The following is a 22,685-nucleotide window of genomic DNA, read 5'->3' as shown; positions in this document are numbered from 1 at the left end:
CCCTTTAGACAACGAACTGTCAAGAGACCAGACCCTGTCTTCCGGATTGTCCCATTCGTAATCCAAAAGCCAGGGGGATACTTCCGGGCTTGGGAATGAGGGTTGGCCTCGGGCCTCGGAGAATTTGCAGCTGAACTGTTCTGCGTCCAGGCCAATCGTCCGGGCCAATCATGGCCTTTGGGCACGGATCACATTCACCTCGGTCTCCCAGCTCCCGGCACAGACGTCAAAGAATGCTACTTGAATATGTGCAAATAAAAAGCTGGGATGGAGGGAAACCGTCTAAACTCTTAGCAGTTGTCCCCGCCTACTTTCTTCCACTTCCAGGTCAGGGAGGTGTGTCCAAAAGAAAGAAGGAAGCAAATGCCGCCGGCATTCGCACACCTGCCTCGATTTATTACTGCGACCTTTGCTTCTTCCGGGTTCCCTTACTCCAGAATCGCCTCTTTAGAAACTCACTTAATCTCTGGCTTTCCCATTCCTACACTCACTGATTAGTTTCTTGCACCACTGGAGTTTGAAAAATAACAGAGAGGAAAGGAAGGGGCGGTAGTAGAAACAAGCAAACCTCATTCCCTGGAGGGCCTCCTGGAAAAGGGTAATTGCCTACCTTAGGTCGACTACCAAAACCAGTAATTTTGCTCGCCCCCCCCCCCCCCGAGCTTCAGTTGCTCTTTCGCTTCCTAATTCCGCAAGAGCACTGGGCGACAGAATTATGGAGAAGCGCCTGCAGGAGGCTCAGCTGTACAAGGAGAAAGGGAACCAGTGTTACCGGGAAGGAAAGTACCGAAATGCTGTGAGTAGGTACCATCGAGCTCTGTTTCAGCTGCGGGGTCTGGATCCAAGTCTGCCCTCCCCGATACCTAATCTAGGACCTCAGGGCCCGGCTCTCACACCTGAACAAGAAAACATACTGCACAGCACCCAGACAGACTGCTACAACAATTTAGCTGGTAAGAACAGGGAGGAAGGGTGGGTAAGAATCTCCAGGCAAGTACACGAAAATCTGTGAACATTTGGAAAAACACTGACGGGCTTTTCTGCTGTCATCTGGTTATTCTGCCATGAATTGAAATGTGTTTCCGATTTACAGGGCTCTAGCTGAGTTTCTATAGAACGGTAGTTCTCAAACTTCTGGAGTTTATGAAACAACTCCTGAACCCCACCCCCAGATTCCGATTTAATAGATCTGAGGTGGTGCCTACCATTTATTTGCATTTTCTAACCGACTCCCAGGTGATGCTGATAGGTTTAGGGAATTTTGCGCCCAATGGAGAATATTGAATTTATATTGAGAGTATTGTTTCTTTAATATTTAAAATACCGGAAGGAATGCTCTTGTTTCAGCTGGTGTAAGTCATTCTTATCTGATGCTTTGGGTAGTCTTTCCTTGTTTTCCTCTTACCTGTAAATCAGCTGGCTAATAATTTGGGTAACTAGTTATCTGCCATTTCTAGACAGTTTTGGGTGAGGAGATGAATGACGAGAGTTAGGATCACTGGGATGAATCTGCTAAAGGGAGACTTCTTAGGTCTGTTCTGTGGCAAGCAAACTAACCATGGGACAAATTAACTTATTTTTTAACATTTTTTAAAGATTGTTTAAAAGATTTTATTTATTTATTTTTAGAGAGGGAAGGGAGGGAGAGAGAGAAACATCAATGTGCGGTTGCTGGAGGCCATGGCCTGCAACCCAGGCATATGCCCTGACTGGGAATCGAACCTGTGATGCTTTGGTTCGCAGCCCGCGCTCAATCCACTGAGCTACACCAACCAGGAAATTAACTTATTTTTGAAGTATATTAAAACATTCTAACAGTCCAGGCTGAGGCCGTAAAAGTTATTAGGAGTAGTTTTTACACTTTGTAATGGTTGTTTAAAACTGATATTTTTTTTACTCCAATACTCATCAGCTGTATTTCAGTGAAAATCTAGCTTTTTTACAGTGTGTGTCCAGTGCTACTCTTAGACTCAAGTAATAAAACTAGCCGTTATAGTAGCTAATGTTTAAATTCAATCATTTTTATTGGGCGCTGAGGTTCCCCACCCTTATGGAACATATATTCAAGGGAGGGAGATGGACAATTAACAAAAAAGCAACATGTATAAGCTTTTTGAAAATGGTCAGTACTGCGGAAAAGAAAGAAAGCAGAAAATGGGTGCAGTGAGTGCCACAGACATGGGGGTGTGCACTTTGAAAGAGTGGTCAGGGAGGGTTCACTGAGGGGCTGCTTATGAGATGCAGGAGGCAGACACTGTTTGAGCCCCTTACACAAATTAACCTGTTTTCAGTGTCGCAACAACCCTTTGAGGTGAATTTAAGGAAACAGTCAAACAGCTAGTAAGTGGTGGGGCTCAAGTGAAACTGAGGCAATTCTTAACTCTACCCCCAAGTCCTTATTGCAGAAGACTGCACATTTCCCTTTTCCATTATGAAAAGGCAGAAGATAGGCCTTAACATTGCCTCCTAAACAGATTTGTGTTTTGAGGTCCCATTAGACAGTAGGGTATGTATTGGGGAACTGACTAGAAATTAGGGAAATGGGATGTTGGGGAGATGGGTACGTATGTCGACCCCCAGGTGGACTCGAAGGCAGCAACTGTGGCCCACCCATCTGTAAAGTCTCTGCTGGTGGGTGCTTGGTCGGTACTCCACAAAGACTCACTGAATTACCAGTTTTCACCCATTGACTGCTTATGACATGTTGAGCAGTGTATTTACAATATCTCTCATTACACAAAAATCCTGCAAGGTTTTTACAATTATCCCCATTTTGTAGAGAAGGGAGCCAGATCATTTCACTGCTTAAAATCCTCCAATGGCATCTCATTGCACTTAGGAAGAAAATCCAAACTGTCTGGCTCCTCCATACACTGAATTTGTAAAGTACATTTCGGCCTTCCAGCTCTGTAGGGTCTCGTCTCCTGGGTTAGAAAGCTCTGTCCCTTGAAGGACCCTTGTCCTTCAGATTGTGGCTCAAAAGTCACTTTCCTAGAGAAGTCTTCAGTACCCAAGCTGCACTCTGACCTCATTCACTCTTTCTTAGGCAGTGCTGGTTTTCTCAAAGTACTTTAAAAAATTTGTTTGTTTATTATATGTTCCTGCTACTTGGGGACTAGGATTCGAACTCCATTTACTCTTCAAGATGGAGGTCTGGTTCCTCTCATCCCGTTCCTAGCTCTGCCTAGCCCTTGGTCAGCGCCCCATAGCTAGTTGTCAAATGAGTGAATGAAGCTATAGTAATGGGTTAGCTGACCACATATCTGGGGAAATATCTGAGGACAAATCTGTGACCACTTGGTGGTGATGTTGTAAAGGGGATGCAAACATCAGCCCTTTAACAATCTCACCAGCCAGGACTCCCTGTGCCCAGCACGGTGTTGTAATAGTGCCCTGTGTGATCCCACACTTCTGGAATAGGGAAACGTTTCCCGTCCTAATTATAAAAAAGCAGAACATTGACCTGACCATCGCCTCCTTTTGAAGTATATTAAAACATTCTAACTGTCCAGGCTGAAGCCACAGAAATTACTAGGAGTAGTTTAAAAAAACTACTTCTATCATATTTGTATGTTGACGTGCCATTAAATCACCCAAGGGATTAGTGAACTAATACATAGTCAATAACGATGATGATGTTGGAGTCCAGAGTCTTTGGTTCAAATGTCTTCCTCATTCCATCCAGAAGGTGTGTGATCTCGGACAAGTTACCTTACCATTCCGAGCCTTCATTTCTTCATCCATCCATTCAATGGAGGTGGTAACACACACTGACCTCACAGAGTGCATGAGAAGATCGAACAAGCACATAGCACAGTGCTTGCTGTTGCCTCGCATAATTATTTTCGTTTGTTTGTTTTGCCTCATACCATTCCTGGCAACCGCAGTTGTTAACAACGTTGCAGCACAAGAATTGTGGTGAAGTGGAATGTTCAAGACCCAGACCTGCGGGTAGAAGAGACACAAGGAAGAAGAGGTTTAAATAAACTTTAAAGTATATTATCAGTTTTATAGCTGGGCCTAACCCAGCGCTAGGTACATGGTAGGCACTTGGTAGACACTGAAGTAGACTGAAGGTGTGTAAAGCTCTTACTCGCCGCTGCATCCCACGCTTAGAAGACAGTCTGGCACGGGCAGACACTCACGTTGATTTGCTGGATACGTGACTGTCGTTGATGTCATTCTGTGTTCGCTGCTGCCTTGAGTTGGCCAGTGGGGTTCGGTGTAACAAGGCCCTCCTCCCTCTTCTCTCTTCCTTTCCTGTGGCCCCACTAGCCTGTCTCCTTCAGATGGAGCCGGTAAACTACCAGCGAGTGAAAGAGTACAGTCAGAAAGTCCTGGAGCGGCAGCCCGATAATGCCAAAGCCTTGTATCGGGCGGGAGTGGCCTTTTTCCACCTGCAGGACTATGACCAAGCTCGGCAGTACCTCCTGGCTGCTGTCAACAGGCAGCCAAAAGGTGAGCAAGGAGGGGATTGGAGCGGGAAGGGCAAAGAAGATTGTCCTGTTCAGGGGGGGAGCTGTGGAAGGTGCTTTTGTTTTATTTTACTTTGGCAGTTTATTGAGCTTTTTGCCTACATTTCGCATGGCTCAAAATTTAAAAAGTATAAAAGTGTACAATGAACAGGCCTTATACTCTTATGTGCTTGTCACCACAGGAAAGCAATACGGTATCCCCTCCGGAAATCTTTACTCTCAAACGGTCACACACGTGTAATCTCTCCTCCCCCTGCTCTGCGTCAGTGAAAGAGGTTTTAGAGCTTTGTTTTTCAAGTCTCACTTCCTAGATGGAGACTGAAATAGGATCCAGTGAATACACTTGATAATCCTCATTTCTGCCAGCTCTCCAGCTGGGGTCTGGCTTTTGCTTAATCAATTTATTCTTTATCTCTCAGCTAACCCCCGATATGACCTAGAAAAAGGCCTACTGAGACAGAATCTGAGCCTTGGCACTTTGTTTCCAAGGCGAACAGGATATCGTGAAGCAGATGGGCCCAGGCAGGGATGGCGGACTCATGCCTGTGTTGACGGCTCAGCACTGAACACTGTCTCCCTGTTTGCATTCTGGCTTAGAGGCTAGAAGTAGGGGGTCCCCGCGCATTTATGACAGCACAGTCAAATCTCACTAACTAAGTGAGAAAGCCACTATAAATTAATAAAGATATTAAATATGAGCCACTTGTCCATGTTACTTACCTTCAAGCACATAGATTAACTGGCCCCCAGGTATAGTATCTTTGGTGGCTCTGCGAGGACAATAACTGTTTCGTCAAACTCCCTTTCATCATAAAATTAGCAACCGGCCCAGACCTGTATAGAGATTTCTCAGAAACCCAAAGTGGTGGTAATGAGATTTACTATTGCGTGGAAGAGTTGTGATGTATTGGGAATCTTAGAAGGATGAGAGAAAAAATGGAAGTATGTTAACACTCTTCTCCTGCCCCACGGTGAGGTCACGCTCTAACGCTCTCGACTTGCCTCCTTCGCCCCCTTCGAAGACGCCAACATCCGGCGGTACCTCCAGCTGACACAGTCAGAACTCAACAGCTACCACCGCAAAGAGAAGCAGCTCTACATGGGCATGTTCGGTTAGCAGAGAAGAGCGACGCTTCTCCACCTGAACTTAGGTGAACCGATCAAGACCCATCCAGTGAAACCTGAGCCTCCGGGGAGAAGTGAACCCCATCCCTCTGACCCAGGTGGATTTCTGGCTAGTTTCTACTTGTGCCCAAACCCCTAACTGCTTACTGAGTCTGCCTCTTTTTGTTTGCCCCTCTGTATGTTTGTAGAGCTTTCAATGCGTGGTATCCTGGGGGACATTGGCCCTGAGAAAGACAACCAGGAAACACTCCTCAGCCATGGGTGGCATTAATCGTATCTACGGCACAGATTTTACTGATCGGTGTCATTAGACGTATTGGCACGCAGAGGAGAGGGCTAGCAGAGAAGGAAATGATGATGGACAGGAAGGAGTTTCTTCCTCTGTTTCCTCAGATGCCCTGAGCTGAAGTTATAGGGGCCAAAACTGGGTGATGTATATCTTTTGTGAAACTAAACAATTGTGAATCAGGCCCGTATGTGTTAAAATGAAAGATTTGAAATTAACCAAGTAAAGTAATTCCTTATTCTTCTTAATATTTTGTACACATTCAGCTTTTTTCCCCCTTACAAAAGTATCTGATTGCCTTTGTTTCTCTTGGTAATTTCTAGTCGTTGCTATTTATATTTAGCTCGTTAATATAGTAGCCTTATTTAATTTTTCATTAAACTCTTCTATTTTAAGATCTCTGGAGTCAAGCATTTAAGTATTTATTTAATAACCCTTAGTCTTCATGCTACAAAAACATCCAAGTAAACATTTCAATTTTTAATAAGTGCATATAGTATGCTTGTTTGTCTAAGACGCTTAGGAAAGGCAGACGGCTGAGTCTTCTAGAAAGAATGCCATAAAACAGCAGAGTAAAAACACAGATCTGTTCTTTGCCTGTCTCCTTGCATGTTGCCAGAGCTCAGTTCTCTTACAGAGGAGGCCGACAATGAGGAAGGGTTCTCCTTTCTTAGTGCCTTTCAAGCAAATTTTAAAACTGCCTGGAAGCTGCGATCAGAGGCGGCCGTGCCTCGGCAGCAGGCTCCATCCACCAGGGAGGAGCTCCTTGGTCATTCCGCTCACTTGCCAGGCACACTGTCCACAGTGAGTGACTTCCTCGGAGGGGACGGGACCGTCTAGCACTGCCTCTGCCTCTGAGTGGAGGTGATGGTAAGCATGTGTCATCAGCCACCATACAACCACAGACGGTTTTCAGAAAGAAAAGCCGTAGTGTTGCCAAATGTACGTGAGTTCTGCTCCGTTTACCAGTAATGCCTCGTCTCCCGATGAACTGGGCTCCTCTGCGTCTCCCCGTACCCTTGAATGAAGCCACCACCAGCTCACCACGAAAGGGTTTTCTAATAATCGTGAAGAAGTGCAAGGACAGAACTAACAGAAGTAGAATATTTTATTCCTCTTCCGAGCCTCTTACATTTCTAAGTCTAGATTGTTGACAAAATTTTGTTGTGATTCAGTTGTTTGTTTAGGGCTTGTTTTGCTTTTCCATTTTATCTGTGTGTGTGTGTGTGTGTTTTCAAGACTGTTACAGTGAGCTATCTTCTACATCAATGAGGAAAAAAAATAAAACTGATATTTAAAAGTGGATTTTAGAAATGTATTGCACTCGTCCTTTTATTAGCGCTGCTAAGAGACCCCAGTGGTCAGGCCCATGTTGTAGTCCTTCTTCCCAAGGCCAGCTCCTGATGGAGAGGTTGATGAGCAGGAGAGTGGGCAAGGGAAGGCAGTCCGACTGGGTCCGGAGGAGGTCCGGCAGGCCCACGTCCTGAAGGAGTCGTCCAAAGGTACCAAAATCTCAGTACTGAGGGGTTTGTGGAGGGGGGTGCTGCACACCTCCCCTGACCCTAAAGGTTTCCAGGATTGGAGTTTAAAGAAGGCATTCATGGCAGGTGTGAAGGGTTACCCTTTGGCACATAGGAGACAGTGTAGAACAGTGTTCTCTGAACGCATACCCACCCCCTTCACAATTTTGCCAAAACCACATACTACCTATACTACTATTTAAATGTTATTTAAGTATGTATTTTTAAAGGAGCCTTTGCACAAAGGAGTATGTTAGATGATACCATGGGCATGTAAATGGCAAACTCCACACTATGAAGCCATGAGTAACTTAATTTCTTCAGCAAGTAAATTGCAAGGAAAAAGAGGGGGAGCTATGGAGTAAAAGAGGCATAAGAGATGTCAGCCAAATAAATGGGACTCTACTTTGGGTTCTGATTTGAAAAACAAACAAACAACTAAAAGCTTATGAGACTGAAATAATAGGAGAAAAAAATATATATCTTCCCAGTGTCTAGTACAGTGTTCCTAAAAACCTTGGAATTTGGATTCTGATTGGGAAAAACAAAAGTTTATGAGACATCCCTGGTTGGATGGCCCAGTTGGTTGGAGCATCATCCTGTACACCAAGGGTTATGGGTTCAATTCCCAGTCAGGGCACATGCCTTGGTTGCAAGTTTGATCCTAGGTCTGGATGCATTTGGGAGGCAACCAGTTGACATTTCTCCTACATCTCTCTCTCTTTCTCAAATTAATAAATGTATCTTCGGGTGAGGATTTAAAAAAAGTTTGAGACAATCAGGGAAATTTGAACAAGAATTATTGTCAATTTTGTTGAGTATGATAATGTATTCCAAGAGTTCTGTTAGAAGTGCATACTGAAATTGCTTACTAATAAAGCTGGGAAGGGGACCTTAGAGCATATCATATCATTTGTCATAAATAAAGAAAATACTTTACAATAAAAAGTATATGTGGAAGTAAAACATCTTTGTCAACATTGGCTTTGGAAAAATCAAAATCAAATCCAACGTGAAATGGGCTGAACTGGTGAGTTTTGTGAAGCTGAGCTTTGCCAAGTGCCTGGGATTGAAGGGGCATTAGCACTAAGTGAAGGCATGCTTACAAAGTAGCCAGTTAAAAAAAAAGAAATGAGCCCTGGCTGGCGTAGCTCAGTGGATTGAGCACGGGCTGCGAACCAAAGCATCACAGGTTCAATTCCCAGCCAGGGCACATGCCTGGGTTGCAGGCCATGACCCCCAGCAACCACACATTGATGTTTCTCTCTCTCTCCTTTCCCTCTCTAAAAATAAATAAAATCTTAAAAAAAAATGAAATCCTAAACTAGAAATAAGTCTTTAATGCTGGAGGGAAACGAGTGGTTGTCTGAAAATTAAGTCAGAGTATAACTCAAAAGCAAAGCAAGTAACTCCTCCTCTGCGTGGAACTCTTCCTAGGCTGGGGCCTGGCCTGTCCCCTCCTGTGAAAGGAGGCTGGTTCAGTAGAAGGAAGCATCATCCAACGATTAGCACTCTCCAGCAATAGAGTTCCTTTGGGGACAGTGTCTCAAACAGGAATAACAACAGTGTTGGACTAGAGGTTACGTGAGCTGACCTGTGGTTCCTTGAATCCGTGGATGGGACAGCCCATCAAAAGCAGTGAAAGCTCTAGATAATTCTCTTGACCACACTTTCACAGACAACAAAATGTTCCTAGCACCCAGCAGATAGATAAAGTGAGGCGACTGTGGCCTTATTTGTGTTGGCTGCTGCTTGAAACATCTTGAAAGTTCCTAACGGCCACCTCCAATAAAGAATGCATCTCACATCTAAAACTAATATAATATTGTACGCTGACTACAATTTAAAAATTAAAGAAAAGAATGCATCTTATAGCCCTGGCTGGCGTAGCTCAGTGGATTGAGCGCGGGCTGCGAATCAAAGTGTCGCAGGTTTGATTCCCAATCAGGGTACATGCCTGGGTTGCAGGCCGTGACCCCCAGCAACTGCACATTGATGTTTCTCTTTCTCTTTCTCCCTCCCTTCCCTCTCTGAAAATAAATACATAAAATCTTAAAAAAAAATGCATCTCATGCTGGGAACTGAAAGCAAATGATTGCTTTTCAGGAGAATTTCACCAAGTAGCAGATCCTGCTGAGCTAGGTATTACGAGCGGCTGAGACAGTCACAGTGGTTCCGGTTAAGCCAGGAGTTCCCCAGGCTGTCCAGAGAAATTATGTACATTATGTACACATGTGGACCCATTATGTCTTGCTTTTAGGAACTCATGTTCTAAGGCAATCAGTTTCTTCTTTTTCCATAAATACATGGTATGTATGTATCACATACCATAAAATTCACCCTTTTGAAAGCCACTGATTCTTTTTTAGGCATTCTGATTTTTAATTTATTTTTTTATTTACAAAATTTTTACGTTTATTTTTATTTTTTAAAGATTTTATTTATTTATTTATTTACTTATTTATTTATTGGGGGGAAGTGAAGGAGGAAGAGAGGGAGAAAAATATAAATGTGTGGTTGCCTCTCACGCACCCCCTACTAGGGACCTGGGCTGCAACCCAGGCATGTGTCCTGACAGGGGATCAAACTGACCACACTTTGGTTCATAGCCTGTGCTCAAACCACTGGCATTCTGATTTTTTATTTACTCTAGGAAAGACTGGAAATGACGCGCCACTCAGCCAGAACAGGTCTTTTTTAAGTTTTATGTAGCCTTCCCTGGCTGGTGTGGCTCAATGGATGGAATGCTGGCCTGCGAACCAAAGGGTTGCCAGTTCAATTCCCAGTCAGGGCACAGGCCTGGGTTGTGGGCCAGTTGGGAGTGTCTAAGAGGCAACCAATCGATGTTTTTCTCCCTCTCTTCCTCCTTTCTCCCTCCCTTACCCTCTTTCTAAAAAGTAAGTAAATAAAATCATTTAAAAAAAGAGAAAAATTCAGGAAAGTTACTCCTATTTTCACTTTTTTCTAAATTTTCCTCCCTTTTTTCAGACTCAGTTCCTCGTATGCCAGAGAGAAGGGTCTGTAGGCCGCCTCTAGACCGCCCCCTCCAGCAGCAGTCTTCCTCAGACTGGGGCCGGCCGGCCCTTCCCTTACATTCCTGGAACTCTTCCCCATCCCCCCTCAACGCCCGAACTCCCATTTCTCTGCGGCCTCTACTGTCAGCAGTCGCCTGTGTGACCGCAGGTCAGTAATCCCACCTCTCGTGGCTGTCGTCACACTTTCTAAGGACGAGTCTCTCATCTGGAATTCCTTGCTTTAGTTGTCCCAAGCACCCATCGTTTTCACATAAAAGGCTCTCAGCCTCCCCCCCCCCCCCACCCCCGTGAACCTGCCGGGTTTAGGGCAGGACTTAGTGCTTTCTGTCTCTCCGTTTCTCATGTTTCGAGACCTCAGTTCCCATTTACGACAGGTAGGCAAAAATTTCAAGTCGTCAATACAGGATCTGTTTTGGGAACAGCCAGCCGCTTCAAGGTCTTTCTACGTGGAAAACAGAGGGAAAGGGGTGAGGACTCAAAGCCAAACAGCCGAAAAGACAGAAAACAACTTGTAGTTCTCAATGAACTATTTTCAATGGTATTTTAAGTCACAAGCCATGGTTCAAATTCTGGCTTGCCCCTTACCTAGCTCTGTGACCTTGAACAAGGGAACTTTGATTTTCGAATTTCAAGTTTTCTTGTCGGTAGGGAAAAAAGAGGGGAGCCAACACCTCTTCAAGTTGTTGAGGATTAAATGAGTATTTATATGAAGTCCCTAATACAGCCCAGTACACAGGAGCTCACTACAACAATAACCCATAATTGTGTAAGATCCTCTAATTTGCATATATTCCTAAGCAAAGTCTACATTGCCTTCTGTCTCTCTCATTTCTTTCCTCATAAGCGACCTGATCCCCACCCCTACTCAAGTACAGATGGCAAATTCTCATAAGATCTAGAGGAGAGGTATGAAAGAGTCAGGAGTCATGCAGGTCTGGAGAAGAAACCAGCCAACACCAGTGCAATGAGATACTTTCACTGCTAGCTTTATGGTCCAGAACTCGGAGTGATAACAATTACACCCCAGGAAAACTCCCAGTGCCCTTGGAGAGGAGCTGGCTGAGATGCTCTGCCCGTCAAGGTCCTGCTAGTTGGCTGGGTAAACGAAAGGACAGCAGGAACCTTCAGCCTGGGCAGATCCATTCTGTCATCAAGTAGGGGAAATGAGATACTTCCAACCTTCTGTGCTGCTGCCCCATCGATAGCAAGAGCCGGCCTAGCATCAGCTCACGTTAGTTTTTGGGGCCAAGTACAAAATCTTTGGGTGGCCCTCCGCCAGAGTTCTGTCTGTCTGCTGTAGGGGAGCCAGGGAGGGGCTGCACTCCTAGGAGGGGGCCGGCCTCCGGATCCGGTTTGCTGCGTTTGGCCAGGTCCTCATTGTGAGCCTTGCGGATGTGGCGGTACAGGTCCCCTGACTGCGTGTAGCTGCGCAGGCAGTACCGGCACTCATAGGGTCGCTCACGTGTGTGCACTGTGGCATGGCGCCGTAGTGTGTAAGAGCAAGAGAAGGTCTTCCCACATGTCTTGCAAGTGGGAACATCCTCAGTAAAAACACCGAAGCTTCCTGGGGCTGGTTCATACTCAGAAGGCAGGTAAAGTGGCTCATGCAGGGTTGTGGGTGCAGGCAGGGGTGGGGTCACCATTCCTCGCTGATACTGTGCTGCACCTGGCACCAAATGGTAGGGTAGGTGAGAGTCTGGGGGCAGAAAGTGGTCACTTGGCCCCACCTCCTCTAATCCTGCTGCCCTTGACTCCTCAAAAGCCTCTTGCTGGGGGGGCTGTCCGCCATACATTGCCCCTCCAGGTGGGAACAGTCCCTCAGGCCCCTGAGGCTGTTCCTCTGACACATCCGGCTCCTCATCAGAAATCACAATAGCTTCTACTTTCACCTGGACCAGTTCAGCTTCCGCTGGGGCTGGAGCCTGGGACGGAACTGGGACTGGGGCTGCAGCCGAAGCTGGGGGATAAAAGCCTTGCGATGGTGCTCCAGTGCCCCTTGGCTCCGTCACCCTCACACTCTCAGAACCCCCATCAAGGGGAGCCAGTGGCTCCACTGAAACTGCTGGGAGGCCAGAAGAGAAGTAGTTTGCAGGAATGTTCTCTGTGGAGCTACTGGGGCTGGCAAGGGAGATGTCAGCCACTGGTGGAGGAGGTGCCCGCAGGTGCAGTGAGTCAACCTCCACTCCAGGCTGGGTAGTGTCAGCCCCACCAGGCACTGGTGGCTCATCTGGAGGACATACAGTAGGTGAGGGAGCCGCAGGTCCTTTCCATTCCCCTTTGGCCCAGTGGCCTGATGTCTCAGCAGATGCCACAGAAGGCTGAGGGCCCCGGGAAGTGTTGGACAAAAACTCCACACTAGGGGCCTGTGAGCTGGTTTCCTCCTCCTTCTTGGTACTGTCTGCCTCTGCCAGGGCCCGCGCCTGCAGCCGCCGCTTACACACCTTGACGATATCATTCATGTGCAAGTAGCTGGCTGCTGCCAGCACGTCTTCCACAGGGGTATCCCCTCTCAGGACCAGCTGGCCAGCGTACATAAAGTCCAGAAGCAGCCCAAAGGCCGGGGCCGTGACAATCTCGTTGTGGATGCACACCAGATCTCTCTTGTCCAGCTCCCGCTCTTTGTAGAAAAGCTGGAAGAACGGGCTGCAGGAGGCCAGCACAGCCCGATGGGCCAAGAATTGGGTGCTACCCACCATCACGGTGCAGTCACAAAGAAAACCCTGGGACCGCTGTTCGCGAAGGCTCTGCAGCAGCTGCTGGCTGTGTTCTGGGAACTCCATAGCACCCCACAGAGGGAAATCCCCCACAAAGATCCCCACCAGTGGTTCCCTGGGAAGAAAGGACAGTGGGTTAGGGCACATAACCTCCCCAGAAACCTTAACGATAGCCCTGAGCTCTGACGGGCCATCCCCAAATGTCTGAAAACACTGCCCTGACCCCAAGACGCTCGCTTAAATTACTATCGTTTTCTCCCAGGTCACAACCAGTGGTTTCCTTTAGCCCCGCCCCCACACTTAACCTTAGCAGCAGGCCCCGCCCAGTTAACGATAAACCCGCCCCGGAAGTCCCGCCCCCTAGCCAGCCTCCGCTTCCTGGAAGCCCACCCAGTGGCTTCCAGCTGCTCCTCCAACTAGGAATCTCTTTCGCTCCCAGGCCTTCCCGGGTGGTACCTCTACGCCCCACTCCGGGAACTCCCTGAGCCTCTCTCTCTCTCTCTCTCGCATTCCAGGGGTTAAGGAGTCCTAGGGTGGAAACTAGAAGAGAGAGCTGATCCTTCACCCACCACCGAGCAGCCACTGGGCGGACTCCGCCCCTTCCCACCTTCTTAGATGTAACAGGAGCAAGTTTGCCTTCTCTTGTCACGGATTGGTTCACTGTCCACTAACCATCCTCCCTCTTTGAGCGGCGTTTCCAAGTGGGTGCTGGTGTCCGTCGCTCAGGCAGCTAGGCTCTGGATTGGTTGGCATTCCTGTCTTAAACTTTAATTCCTCGTCCCTCCTTCTTTGCTTCAGAGGCCTCTGGATTGGCTGAGCTTGTCCATCTACCTGAAGCAGGGACTCGGCTTTAGGGACCAGGGCGCGGCGAGCTTTCGAGCCAGCGCCCGGACCTCCACTTTGCAGACTATTGTGTTGCGTCAGCTGCAGGGTGGCGGGGAGCAAAAGAGCCAACAAGCTCGTGTGGCACTCAGGAGTCCCCTATTTTTAGACCCTGCTCTGCCGTAACCGGGAGCAATAGCAACACCTCTTTGAACTGTAATGGTCTCTCTCTGTCCCTCTCTCACTCTCAAACTGTGACTGCCTCTTTAATGTTCGTTACTGCTTCGTTCCCCTCAGTCTGACGGTTCGGGCTCGTGACTCAGTAATGGTGGTGTCAGAGAACTAGCAGCTGCGTGAATGCTGTCATAGTCCCTAGCCTGAACTCTATAGTCAACGTACAATAAAGAGATTCCAGTACCCTCCTCTGTCTTGGAGCATACTGAGCAGGAGCTGATAGGAAGGGAGAGAGCGGGCTCAAGGCCCTAAAATACCCCAGGATGGGAGAATAAAGAGCATGTATACTTTCGAAGAAATCTTTGGGAGTCCCTAGACAATCGAAGAAAAGGGCTGTAAATTGAGAGTTAATGAAACCTGCGTCTTCTCTGACCAGAGCAATGTGTTGACAGGGTTACCAGGGGATTTGATTCAGTGCCTATAACCCGCTATTGACCCCTTCACCCACCACACTAAGCACTAAGCAACCTCCACTTTGTCTGCAGCCAAACCTTCCAATCAGACCTAACCAGAATCAGGGGCAGTTCATCCACCGTCCACCCTTGTACTAGAGACATGCCGGATACACTGGCCTCGGCTTGAGACCCCAGCTCTCCAAGATGTTTTTCCAAGCCATACAATATTTATTGTGTAGGAATTAAAACTAATATAAGTAACATTTTTATGAAAAATTATTTTTTAAAGATTTTATTTATTTTTAGAGAGGGAAGGGAGGGAGAGAGAGAGAAACATCAATGTATGGTTGCTGGGGGCCATGGCCTGCAACCCAAGCATGTACCCTGACTGGGAATCGAACCTGCGACACTTTGGTTCACAGCCTGAGCTCAATACACTGAGCAACGCCAGCCAGGGCTTGAAAAATTATTTTTTAAATGTAGTGAAAATATGACATTGTTTTATATTTTTCCAAATTTCTTTAATGTCTGGCTTAATAGAAGAGAGTGAGCTTCTGTTTTCAAGCCATTATGAGATACTGTTTTGATTACATAAGCAAAATCTGGCCTCACACTGGTGGGTAAGCATGGGATTTATTGGCCACAGTGAGGAGTTTGTATTTTATTCTTAGTGTATTGGAAGTCATTAGTGGGTTTTAAGGAAGAAAGTGTTCTAATATGATCGCTTTTATTTTTATTTTTTTTTAAAGATTTTATTTATTTAGAGAGAGGGGGAGGGAGAAAGAGAGGGAGGGAAACATCAATGTGTGGTTGCCACTCATGCACCACCTACTGGGGACCTGGCCTACAACCCAGGTATGTGCCCTGACTGGGAAGGAACTGTGACCCTTTGGTTTACAGGCCGGCACTCTATCCACTGAGCCACACCAGCCAGGGCTGGATCTAGATATTTAAAATTACAGTTCTTTTAACCTCTGTGCAAATCTGAGAAAGGTATTCCCTCTCTGGTCAATGCACCCTAGTGGCCACCACATCTTAATAAAACAAGTGTGCCCTGGTTTAGACCTGTCTCACCCCCAGGAGCACCATTCAGCAAGGCACAACTTGGTGGCTTTGCCTCTCAAAGCTGGGTCATCCAGAGCTACAGGATGCCAGGAGGCACATCTTTCTAGAGTATCATTCAGTCAGTTAGATCTTTTTCTTTTGTATAAAAGCTTTTATTTAGGAAATAGAGGTATTAACAACAGAGGGATGACTAGGATGGGGCTACTTGAGCCAGGGCAGTCATAGAAGCCCTCTTGACAGCGAGGATATTGAATTTATATGCCTGAAGGTTGAGAAGCACCCTCTCCCACCCGCCCCCGCCCTACCAGTTGAAGATCAGAGCTTAGAGCATTTGAAGCAGGGAAAATAGCAACAGCATGGGTCCTGAGGTGAGAGAGGAGGCCAATGTGACCGGAGTGGAGAAAGCCAGAGGGAGAGAGGCAGAAAATGGAGTTGGCTGGATCTGGCCTCTGCCTGGTGGGCCATGGTGATGATTTCATTCTAGTGCCTAGGGAAGCCATTGGATTCTAAAGTAGGGAGTGACGTGGTGTGACGAGTTTTGAAAAGATCACTCTTGGCAAATATGCACATGAAAAGGTGTTCAACGTCATTAGTCATTGCGGAAATGAAAATTATTATAACCATAATGAGATACTACTACACAGGTATTAAAATGGCTAAACAAAACCAACAAGAAAACCCTGCTGAAAATACCAAGTGATGCAGAGGATATCACAGCAATGGAACGCTTATACCTACACATACAGTTATATGATTAGGGAGTGATTAGCTTCAAGTATTTATCACTAATGGTTTTGACTCCAATTATAATGTTTTCCCCGCTCCCCCGCGCACACATCCAAACAATTCTCATACACTATCTGGGGGTCCTTCAATTTAACTGAATTCTGATATTATCTACCTGGGAGTTTACATGAATGCACTCTGCTAAGGCGCGTTATTTATGCCACCTTTCATCAATTCCGTTTAAAAGTACTAATTGAGCATCTATTCCGGGCACGGTTAATTTAAGAGAACCGGCAGTTGGACAGCAGGTCTGCGGGGATGGGCGGGGCTTCACGGAGTCTCCGCCTACGACGCCGTTCCATCCGGAAACTGGTTTGGGGCGGCGCGTGTGTTTCCGGTCGCGCGGGAGGCGTTCCTGCCTGGAGAGGTGTAGGTTTAGCGGCTTTCCTAACTCGTTTGGGAAGATGTTCTACCACGTGAGCAGGGCACCGGGTGGCGGAGGGCTAGGTCAAGAGGAGAAGAGAGGTGGGGTGCCTGGACCAGGGGCCGCTTCTTGCCCCGTCTTCCTGCTGTGCCTCGCCTGGTCTCCATCCCACTTTCTCCGCAGATCTCCCTGGAGCACGAGATCCTGCTGCACCCGCGCTACTTCGGCCCCAACCTGCTCAACACGGTGAAGCAGAAGCTGTTCACCGAGGTGGAGGGGACCTGCACTGGCAAGTGAGTGCCGCACTCTGTGCCGCCTGATCAATAATAAGCATACGGCACCCTATGTTACAGCCCCTTCCCAACTCCTACTCATTATGCCAAGTCCTGACACCTATTCTGGGGAACCCTCTCACACACTCCTAGGCGCCCCATGCAGTCCGTTGCTTCCTGCTTTGGGTTCCCATGGCGCCCTCTGCAAAGCTGAATCACAAGACTCTGTCCCATCAGCTGAGATTGGTCATCATTTGCTCCGCAAACGTTTCTAAAGCTCCAGTTGTGCGTCCGCTCCTGTGTCGGTCGCTGGGAACGATACAGTGAGAGACAGAATGAGGCCAGCCCTTGTGGGGCTCACAGTCTGATCACTGTGCGAGTGTCTGCTCTCCGTCTGTGATTCTGCTGGTTTTCTCTATCCCCCATGCCCAGGGACCTGCGGTGGCCCATCTCTGGGCTCTGCACGGAGCGGACTCGCACATGGTGACGTCCATGAGCTGGGATGAGCAGAGGGCTGTGGAGTACTTGCCCTCCATCATTAGGATAACCTGGGGTGTTTCTTGAACATGCAGGTTCCTGAGCCTCGTCCTATCACTACATAATCTTGACTCTCTGGGAGCATGCCTGGGAATCTGCATTTTAATACATCCCACGTGATTCTGAGGGTCTCTTGGCTCAAGGACTGCAGCGTTCTTGGACATTTATTGTGAAATTATGAGAGCAGTGTTTGGCATGACAGATGCTGATCAGTGTCCTGTCTTCTTTCTTGGTCATTAAGCTTTCTGGGAGCAGGGGTACCGTCTCCTGTTTGTGCTGTCCCCCTGCCCCCAGGCTCACTGACTCTTGCTGCAGAGTCTAGAGGCTCTTTTCACACCCAGTGCCTTTCTCTTTGTCATCCTCCTCGCAGGTATGGCTTTGTAATTGCTGTCACCACCATCGACAATATTGGTGCTGGTGTGATCCAGCCAGGCCGAGGCTTTGTCCTTTATCCAGTTAAGTACAAGGCCATTGTTTTCCGGCCCTTTAAAGGGGAAGTCGTGGATGCTGTTGTCACTCAGGTCAACAAGGTGAGACCAAACGTAGGGGAGGCAGTGGGGTGGTCCCTCAGAAGATGTGGTATGGGTCCCAGCTTCATTTGCTGATGGTGTGTCCTTGGCCAAGCCACCTCCCTGTGCTTCAGAGTTCTCACCTGTCAGATGGTGTGGCCTCACCCTACCTCACTCGGGGGCATATATGTTAGTATGAAGACTCATAATAATGGTAGCCTCCACCAATTGAGTAGTTACTGTGGGCCAGGTAATGTGAAAAGCCTCACAGTGACTCTGGGAGGTGGGTGCTTTTCTCTTTTTTTTTTTTTTAAGATTTTATTTATTTATTTTTAGAGAGGGAAGCAAGGGAGAAAGAGAGAGAGAGAGAAACATCAATGTGCGGTTGCTGGGGGCCGTGGCCTGCAACCCAGGCATATGCCTTGACTGGGAATCAAACCTGCGATGCTTTGGTTTGCAGCCCGCCCTCAATCCACTGAGCTACACCAGCCAGGGCTCTTTTATCTCTTTATAGAAGCTTAAGCTTAGAGAATTGAAGTCTAGTGGCCAAGGCCATGTGACCAACAAGGGTTCAGGCCCTGGACAGACAAGTTCCAGGCCTCAGCTCTTCACTACTGTACTATATCTGCTTAACTTAAAATGAAGCCTTGAAAAAAAGATGAGAACAAATGCTACAATTCTGATTGGTTTCAAAACATGGAGAATTGATTAGGAATTAGGTAAACATGGGAAGCTTAGAAGGCTTTGGCGACAAGAGAAAAAGCCAGGATCACTCGTTTTCCTTCTAGGTTGGACTCTTCACAGAGATCGGACCTATGTCCTGCTTTATCTCTCGGCATGTAAGTCTGGGCATGCTCAGTGGGGCGAAGGAGAGACATGGGTTCATGACCACCTAGCGGAGCATCCATTTAAAGTGCTGACCCCATCCCGCTTCCTTTTCAGTCCATCCCATCAGAGATGGAGTTTGACCCTAACTCCAACCCGCCGTGTTACAAGACAATGGATGAGGTGAGTGGGTAGGGAGAAGTCGGTGCGAGAAAGCAGGGAATGAGCCACTCTGAGGGGGAGTACTGGCTGGGGGGCCACCTGAGATACCGTTCCCTTCTCCTCCAGGACATTGTGATCCAGCAGGATGATGAGATCCGTTTGAAGATTGTGGGGACCCGTGTGGATAAGAATGACATCGTGAGTCTTTTGCCTGCCTCCCTCCCAGTACTAGGCAGAGCCTGGAGCTATTGGTTTCTTGCCACCTAGACATCATGAGGTTTTTGTGCTCCTCTGCCATGAAGAGGGGATGGGTGGGCGGAGGGCCTGGGCCTGGGAAGGTTAGGGGGTAGCTCTGTGCTCACTTAGGCTTCATTCCCTTTTTTGCCTTCCCTCCTACAGTTTGCTATCGGCTCCCTGATGGATGATTACTTGGGTGAGTGCCTGACTGTGCACGCCAGGGTGTTTGCCTGGGGAAGGGCTGTGTGGGTCCAGGGGTGGAGATGGGATTTAATGCTTGAGTCACCGATGAAGGAAACTGTCGAGCCGTCTGCCTGGCAGATCCAGGACACGTGCCCTTTGGGGTGGGAGGTGCACTGTTTCGGCTGCTCTGAGCTCTGTGTGTAACTCATGTGCATTTCCTCTTCTCCTAGGGCTCGTGAGCTGAACACCAGGGCCTCCTACCTTGTTTGGTCCTTGTCTAGGAGGTGTGATTGTCGCATTTCCCACGTTGTCCAGAGGCCCGGTCTGGCTGCTGTTGGGGCAGGGGGTGGGACAAGGAAGGTTCCTTGTCCCAGAAGGCATTGGCTCTTATAGTTTAGCCACCACTCGCAGATGTTGACTGTGCATTCTAACAATAAAAAGCTCTTGGTTCTCATGGGAGTGTTATCTTCTTTCTTTGGTAAGAACGGCTCTTTTTCAAAAGGCGGGGGTGCAGCTGCTCACTAAACCCTCTTTGCTTGGTCTGATGCCTCGGCCCCGCAGAGGATATGACTAACCCTTATGCGAGGGTCTAAAGTCGACCTCATTGACAAGAAGGCACTGATGTTGCATCTCTGGCTTCCAGCAAGTGATATTATCATTAGAGCCACTCTGAGCGCCAGTCCAGTTTCCTAGTATTTTCCCTTCCCTCGCCCTTAAAAATAACCGAGAGTACAGCTGGAGAGAGGTGAATGAGAGGATAGTAATAACACAGGCTGCAGGGTCCCAACACCGCCCTTCCTAGGATGGGTACATAAACACCAGAGGCCTTTCTGTGCTGAGCAATCACTGTACTAAACTCAGCCAAAGGTGTGAAATGGCTCATAATCTCCTTCGGGGAACACTAGAAAAATACGTGAAATGACTACAAAATATTAAACACCACCCTCCCTCACACTCTGCCTTTGCAATGCTGTTCGTCTACCTTGGCGTGCCTTTTCCCAGCCTGCCCGCTCACTGCCTGATCTGGCACATCTTGGTCGGTCCCTTCTTTTCATTTGCAGCTTTCCTTGACTTGCTTGGGAAGCAGCGCTGTGCAGTGGGAAGCCCTGTATTTGGACTGACACAGAACACCTGGCTTTGGCCCCAGCCAGGTGGCTTAAGTTTTTTCATTGTGTAATGGGCTTACCACCTTCTTTGGGTGGTTGCCGCTCCCGGCAGAGATCATACAGCAGGTCCTTGAGTCATGTCGTTTCTTTCAACATTGTTCTGTTCAGCATTGTTTCACTATAACATTGATGAGGTTCCTTAGCAACGTACTTTCATGTCAGTCTGTCCTAACATTGGTTTCCTTAGATGTCATTTTACTTAAAGAACCTACCAACCACATTCAATGAGGACTTAATATAATGCAAGTGGCTGGCACAGAGCCTGGTCCAGGATGAGCATTCAACTCGGTCATAATTACTATTAGACAATGCCTGTAAAGCAATGGCAATCATCCAAGGTGATTTTGGCCCCCAGGGGATGTTTGGTGGTGACATTTTTGGATGTAGCAAGTGGGTAGGGGTGTTACTGCCTTCTAGTGCGTCTAGGCCAAGGACGCTGCTGAACATCGCATAGTGTATAGTGCAGTCCTCCACAGTAAAGAATTATTTGGCCTCTGATGTGAGTTGTGCCAAGTTCCAGAGACCCTGATAGGAAGCATCTAGAACAGGGCCCGGGACACGGTGAGAATGTGGTTCTGTTCACCTTGCCTTCTCAACTCCCGGCCCACTAGAAGCTGTTCCAGTCATACCTCTGGAGTGGGTCAGGAAACATTCTTTTGTTACTGTCTCCCTTTTTGTTTTTTAATTATTAAAGTTTCACCCTGGCTGGTGTAGCTCAGTGGATTGAGTGCGGGCTGCGAACCAAAGCATCGCAGGTTCGATTCCCAGTCAGGACACTTGCCTGGGTTGCAGGCCACGGCCCCCAGCAACCGCACATTGGTGTCTCTCTCTCTCTCTCTTTCTCCCTCCCTTCCCTCTATAAAAATAAATAAATAAATAACATCTTTTTTAAAAAGTTTAGAGCCCTGGCTGGCGTAGCTCAGTGGATTGAGCACAGGCTGCGAACCAAAGTGTCACAGGTTCGATTCCCAATCAGGGCATATGCCTGGGTTGCAGGCCATGACCCCCAGCAACCGCTCATTGATGTTTCTCTCTCTCTCTTTCTCCCTCCCTTCCCTCTCTAAAAATAAATAAGTAAAATTTTTAAAAAATTTCAATTATTTTGTTGAGATAATTATAGATTCACATGCTTCCCTTTCATTTTTGTACCCCCAGCTCTCAGCACTGTGCCAGCTTTCCAAGTTTGTTAAGAGCCAGGAAAGTTACTGTGCTGCATTTGGAATGAATTTGCTAGTGGAAACTGTTAAAGTTGTGGTGCCACATACTGTGAGTTGGTTACACAGGTTGCAGGGATTTTCTCTAGACCCTAGATACCCTATGTCTCACTGAGAATAAAATTCTTCCCAAGTTTGCAAATGGGTCCACCCACCCATAATTTGCATCAGGGTTAACCTGGAAGTAACGTCAGGCCTAGAAGTGAGAGGCCGACGGACAGAGAAGCAGCTCATGGCACAGGAGCAGGAGGGTGCTGCTAAGGACATGGCGTGCAGCCCCCACCAAGAAGGCTGGTCCTGTGTGGGGGAGGGCCTGGGGTGGGGCCTGGCCTGGAGATGGTCTCCAGGACCCTTCTGCGCCTTTACAGTTGGATACTGGGCAGTTAAACAGGTGTTAGATCACAGGTCAGCAGTAACAGGAGTGTCTGCCGGGCAGCATGCTGAATCCTTCATACATCTTTGCACACATTACCAAATTTTTGCAAGCCATGAAGTAGGTTTCGTTATCCCATCTTGTGGTTGATGCAGACAGGTCAGGGAAGTGAACTAACATGGCTAAGGTCACATAGCTAGTGGGTAGTGGGGCTTTGATCGTTATTTATTCATTTACTTACCTGTCTTGTCCCACTCCAAAGCCATCATAGCTCCCGTCAGACACTGAGTGGCTGGGAAGTGAGGGGGAGCCACCTTTCTCCTCTTTGTAGCGTGCTTCCTGTAACTACTGCTTTTCCCTGGCCCCTGCCTCCACTCAGGTTGGGG

The 22,685-nt window shown here is 47.7% G+C and overlaps 3 protein-coding genes across 4 annotated transcripts; 2 read left to right on the top strand and 1 right to left on the bottom strand.

Moving 5' to 3' along the window:
- Positions 1-309: 309 nt before the first annotated feature.
- On the top strand, positions 310-6,281 carry TTC9C (tetratricopeptide repeat domain 9C). Its single transcript, XM_045855438.1, has 3 exons — positions 310-953; positions 4,276-4,458; positions 5,498-6,281. The coding sequence occupies exons 1-3, from the start codon at positions 716-718 to the stop codon at positions 5,590-5,592; spliced, it is 516 nt and encodes a 171-aa protein (XP_045711394.1). The 5' UTR covers positions 310-715; the 3' UTR covers positions 5,593-6,281.
- Positions 6,282-11,411: 5,130 nt separating this feature from the next.
- ZBTB3 (zinc finger and BTB domain containing 3) lies at positions 11,412-13,741 on the bottom strand. 2 transcript variants are annotated; one of them, XM_045855136.1, is made up of 2 exons: positions 13,725-13,741; positions 11,412-13,270 (listed from the first exon to the last, which is right to left on the bottom strand). In XM_045855136.1, the coding sequence occupies exon 2, from the start codon at positions 13,219-13,221 to the stop codon at positions 11,674-11,676; it is 1,548 nt and encodes a 515-aa protein (XP_045711092.1). In that variant the 5' UTR covers positions 13,222-13,270; positions 13,725-13,741; the 3' UTR covers positions 11,412-11,673. The 2 variants fall into 2 exon arrangements, with proteins under 2 accessions (XP_045711092.1, XP_045711091.1); XM_045855135.1 differs by having other exon boundaries at positions 13,612-13,738.
- A 3,040-nt stretch (positions 13,742-16,781) lies between these two features.
- POLR2G (RNA polymerase II subunit G) lies at positions 16,782-20,000 on the top strand. The gene is made up of 8 exons (XM_045855222.1): positions 16,782-16,873; positions 17,005-17,114; positions 18,001-18,160; positions 18,928-18,978; positions 19,082-19,147; positions 19,253-19,324; positions 19,526-19,559; positions 19,777-20,000. Exons 1-8 carry the CDS (start codon positions 16,862-16,864, stop codon positions 19,788-19,790), a joined length of 519 nt encoding a protein of 172 aa, XP_045711178.1. The 5' UTR covers positions 16,782-16,861; the 3' UTR covers positions 19,791-20,000.
- Positions 20,001-22,685: the final 2,685 nt, after the last annotated feature.

This window comes from Phyllostomus hastatus, unplaced genomic scaffold, assembly GCF_019186645.2.
Source record: "Phyllostomus hastatus isolate PE091 unplaced genomic scaffold, TTU_PhHast_1.1 phas_scaffold_11, whole genome shotgun sequence".
NCBI classification, from domain to species: Eukaryota; Metazoa; Chordata; class Mammalia; order Chiroptera; family Phyllostomidae; genus Phyllostomus; species Phyllostomus hastatus.
Note: the sequence above shows the minus strand (reverse complement) of the source record. Positions and strands in the feature narration are given on the sequence as shown.

Bases quoted from the DNA above. Each gene is read 5' to 3' on its own strand.
- TTC9C (XM_045855438.1), top strand. From the start codon at position 716: ATGGAGAAGCGCCTGCAGGAGGCTCAGCTGTACAAGGAGAAAGGGAAC. The intron at 954-4,275 runs GTAAGAACAGGG...TGGCCCCACTAG, and splicing joins CTGCTACAACAATTTAGCTG to CCTGTCTCCTTCAGATGGAG. The intron at 4,459-5,497 runs GTGAGCAAGGAG...CCCCCTTCGAAG, and splicing joins TGTCAACAGGCAGCCAAAAG to ACGCCAACATCCGGCGGTAC.
- ZBTB3 (XM_045855136.1), bottom strand. From the start codon at position 13,221: ATGGAGTTCCCAGAACACAGCCAGCAGCTGCTGCAGAGCCTTCGCGAA.
- POLR2G (XM_045855222.1), top strand. The intron at 17,115-18,000 runs GTGAGTGCCGCA...TCCTCCTCGCAG, and splicing joins GAGGGGACCTGCACTGGCAA to GTATGGCTTTGTAATTGCTG. The intron at 18,979-19,081 runs GTAAGTCTGGGC...CTTCCTTTTCAG, and splicing joins CCTGCTTTATCTCTCGGCAT to TCCATCCCATCAGAGATGGA.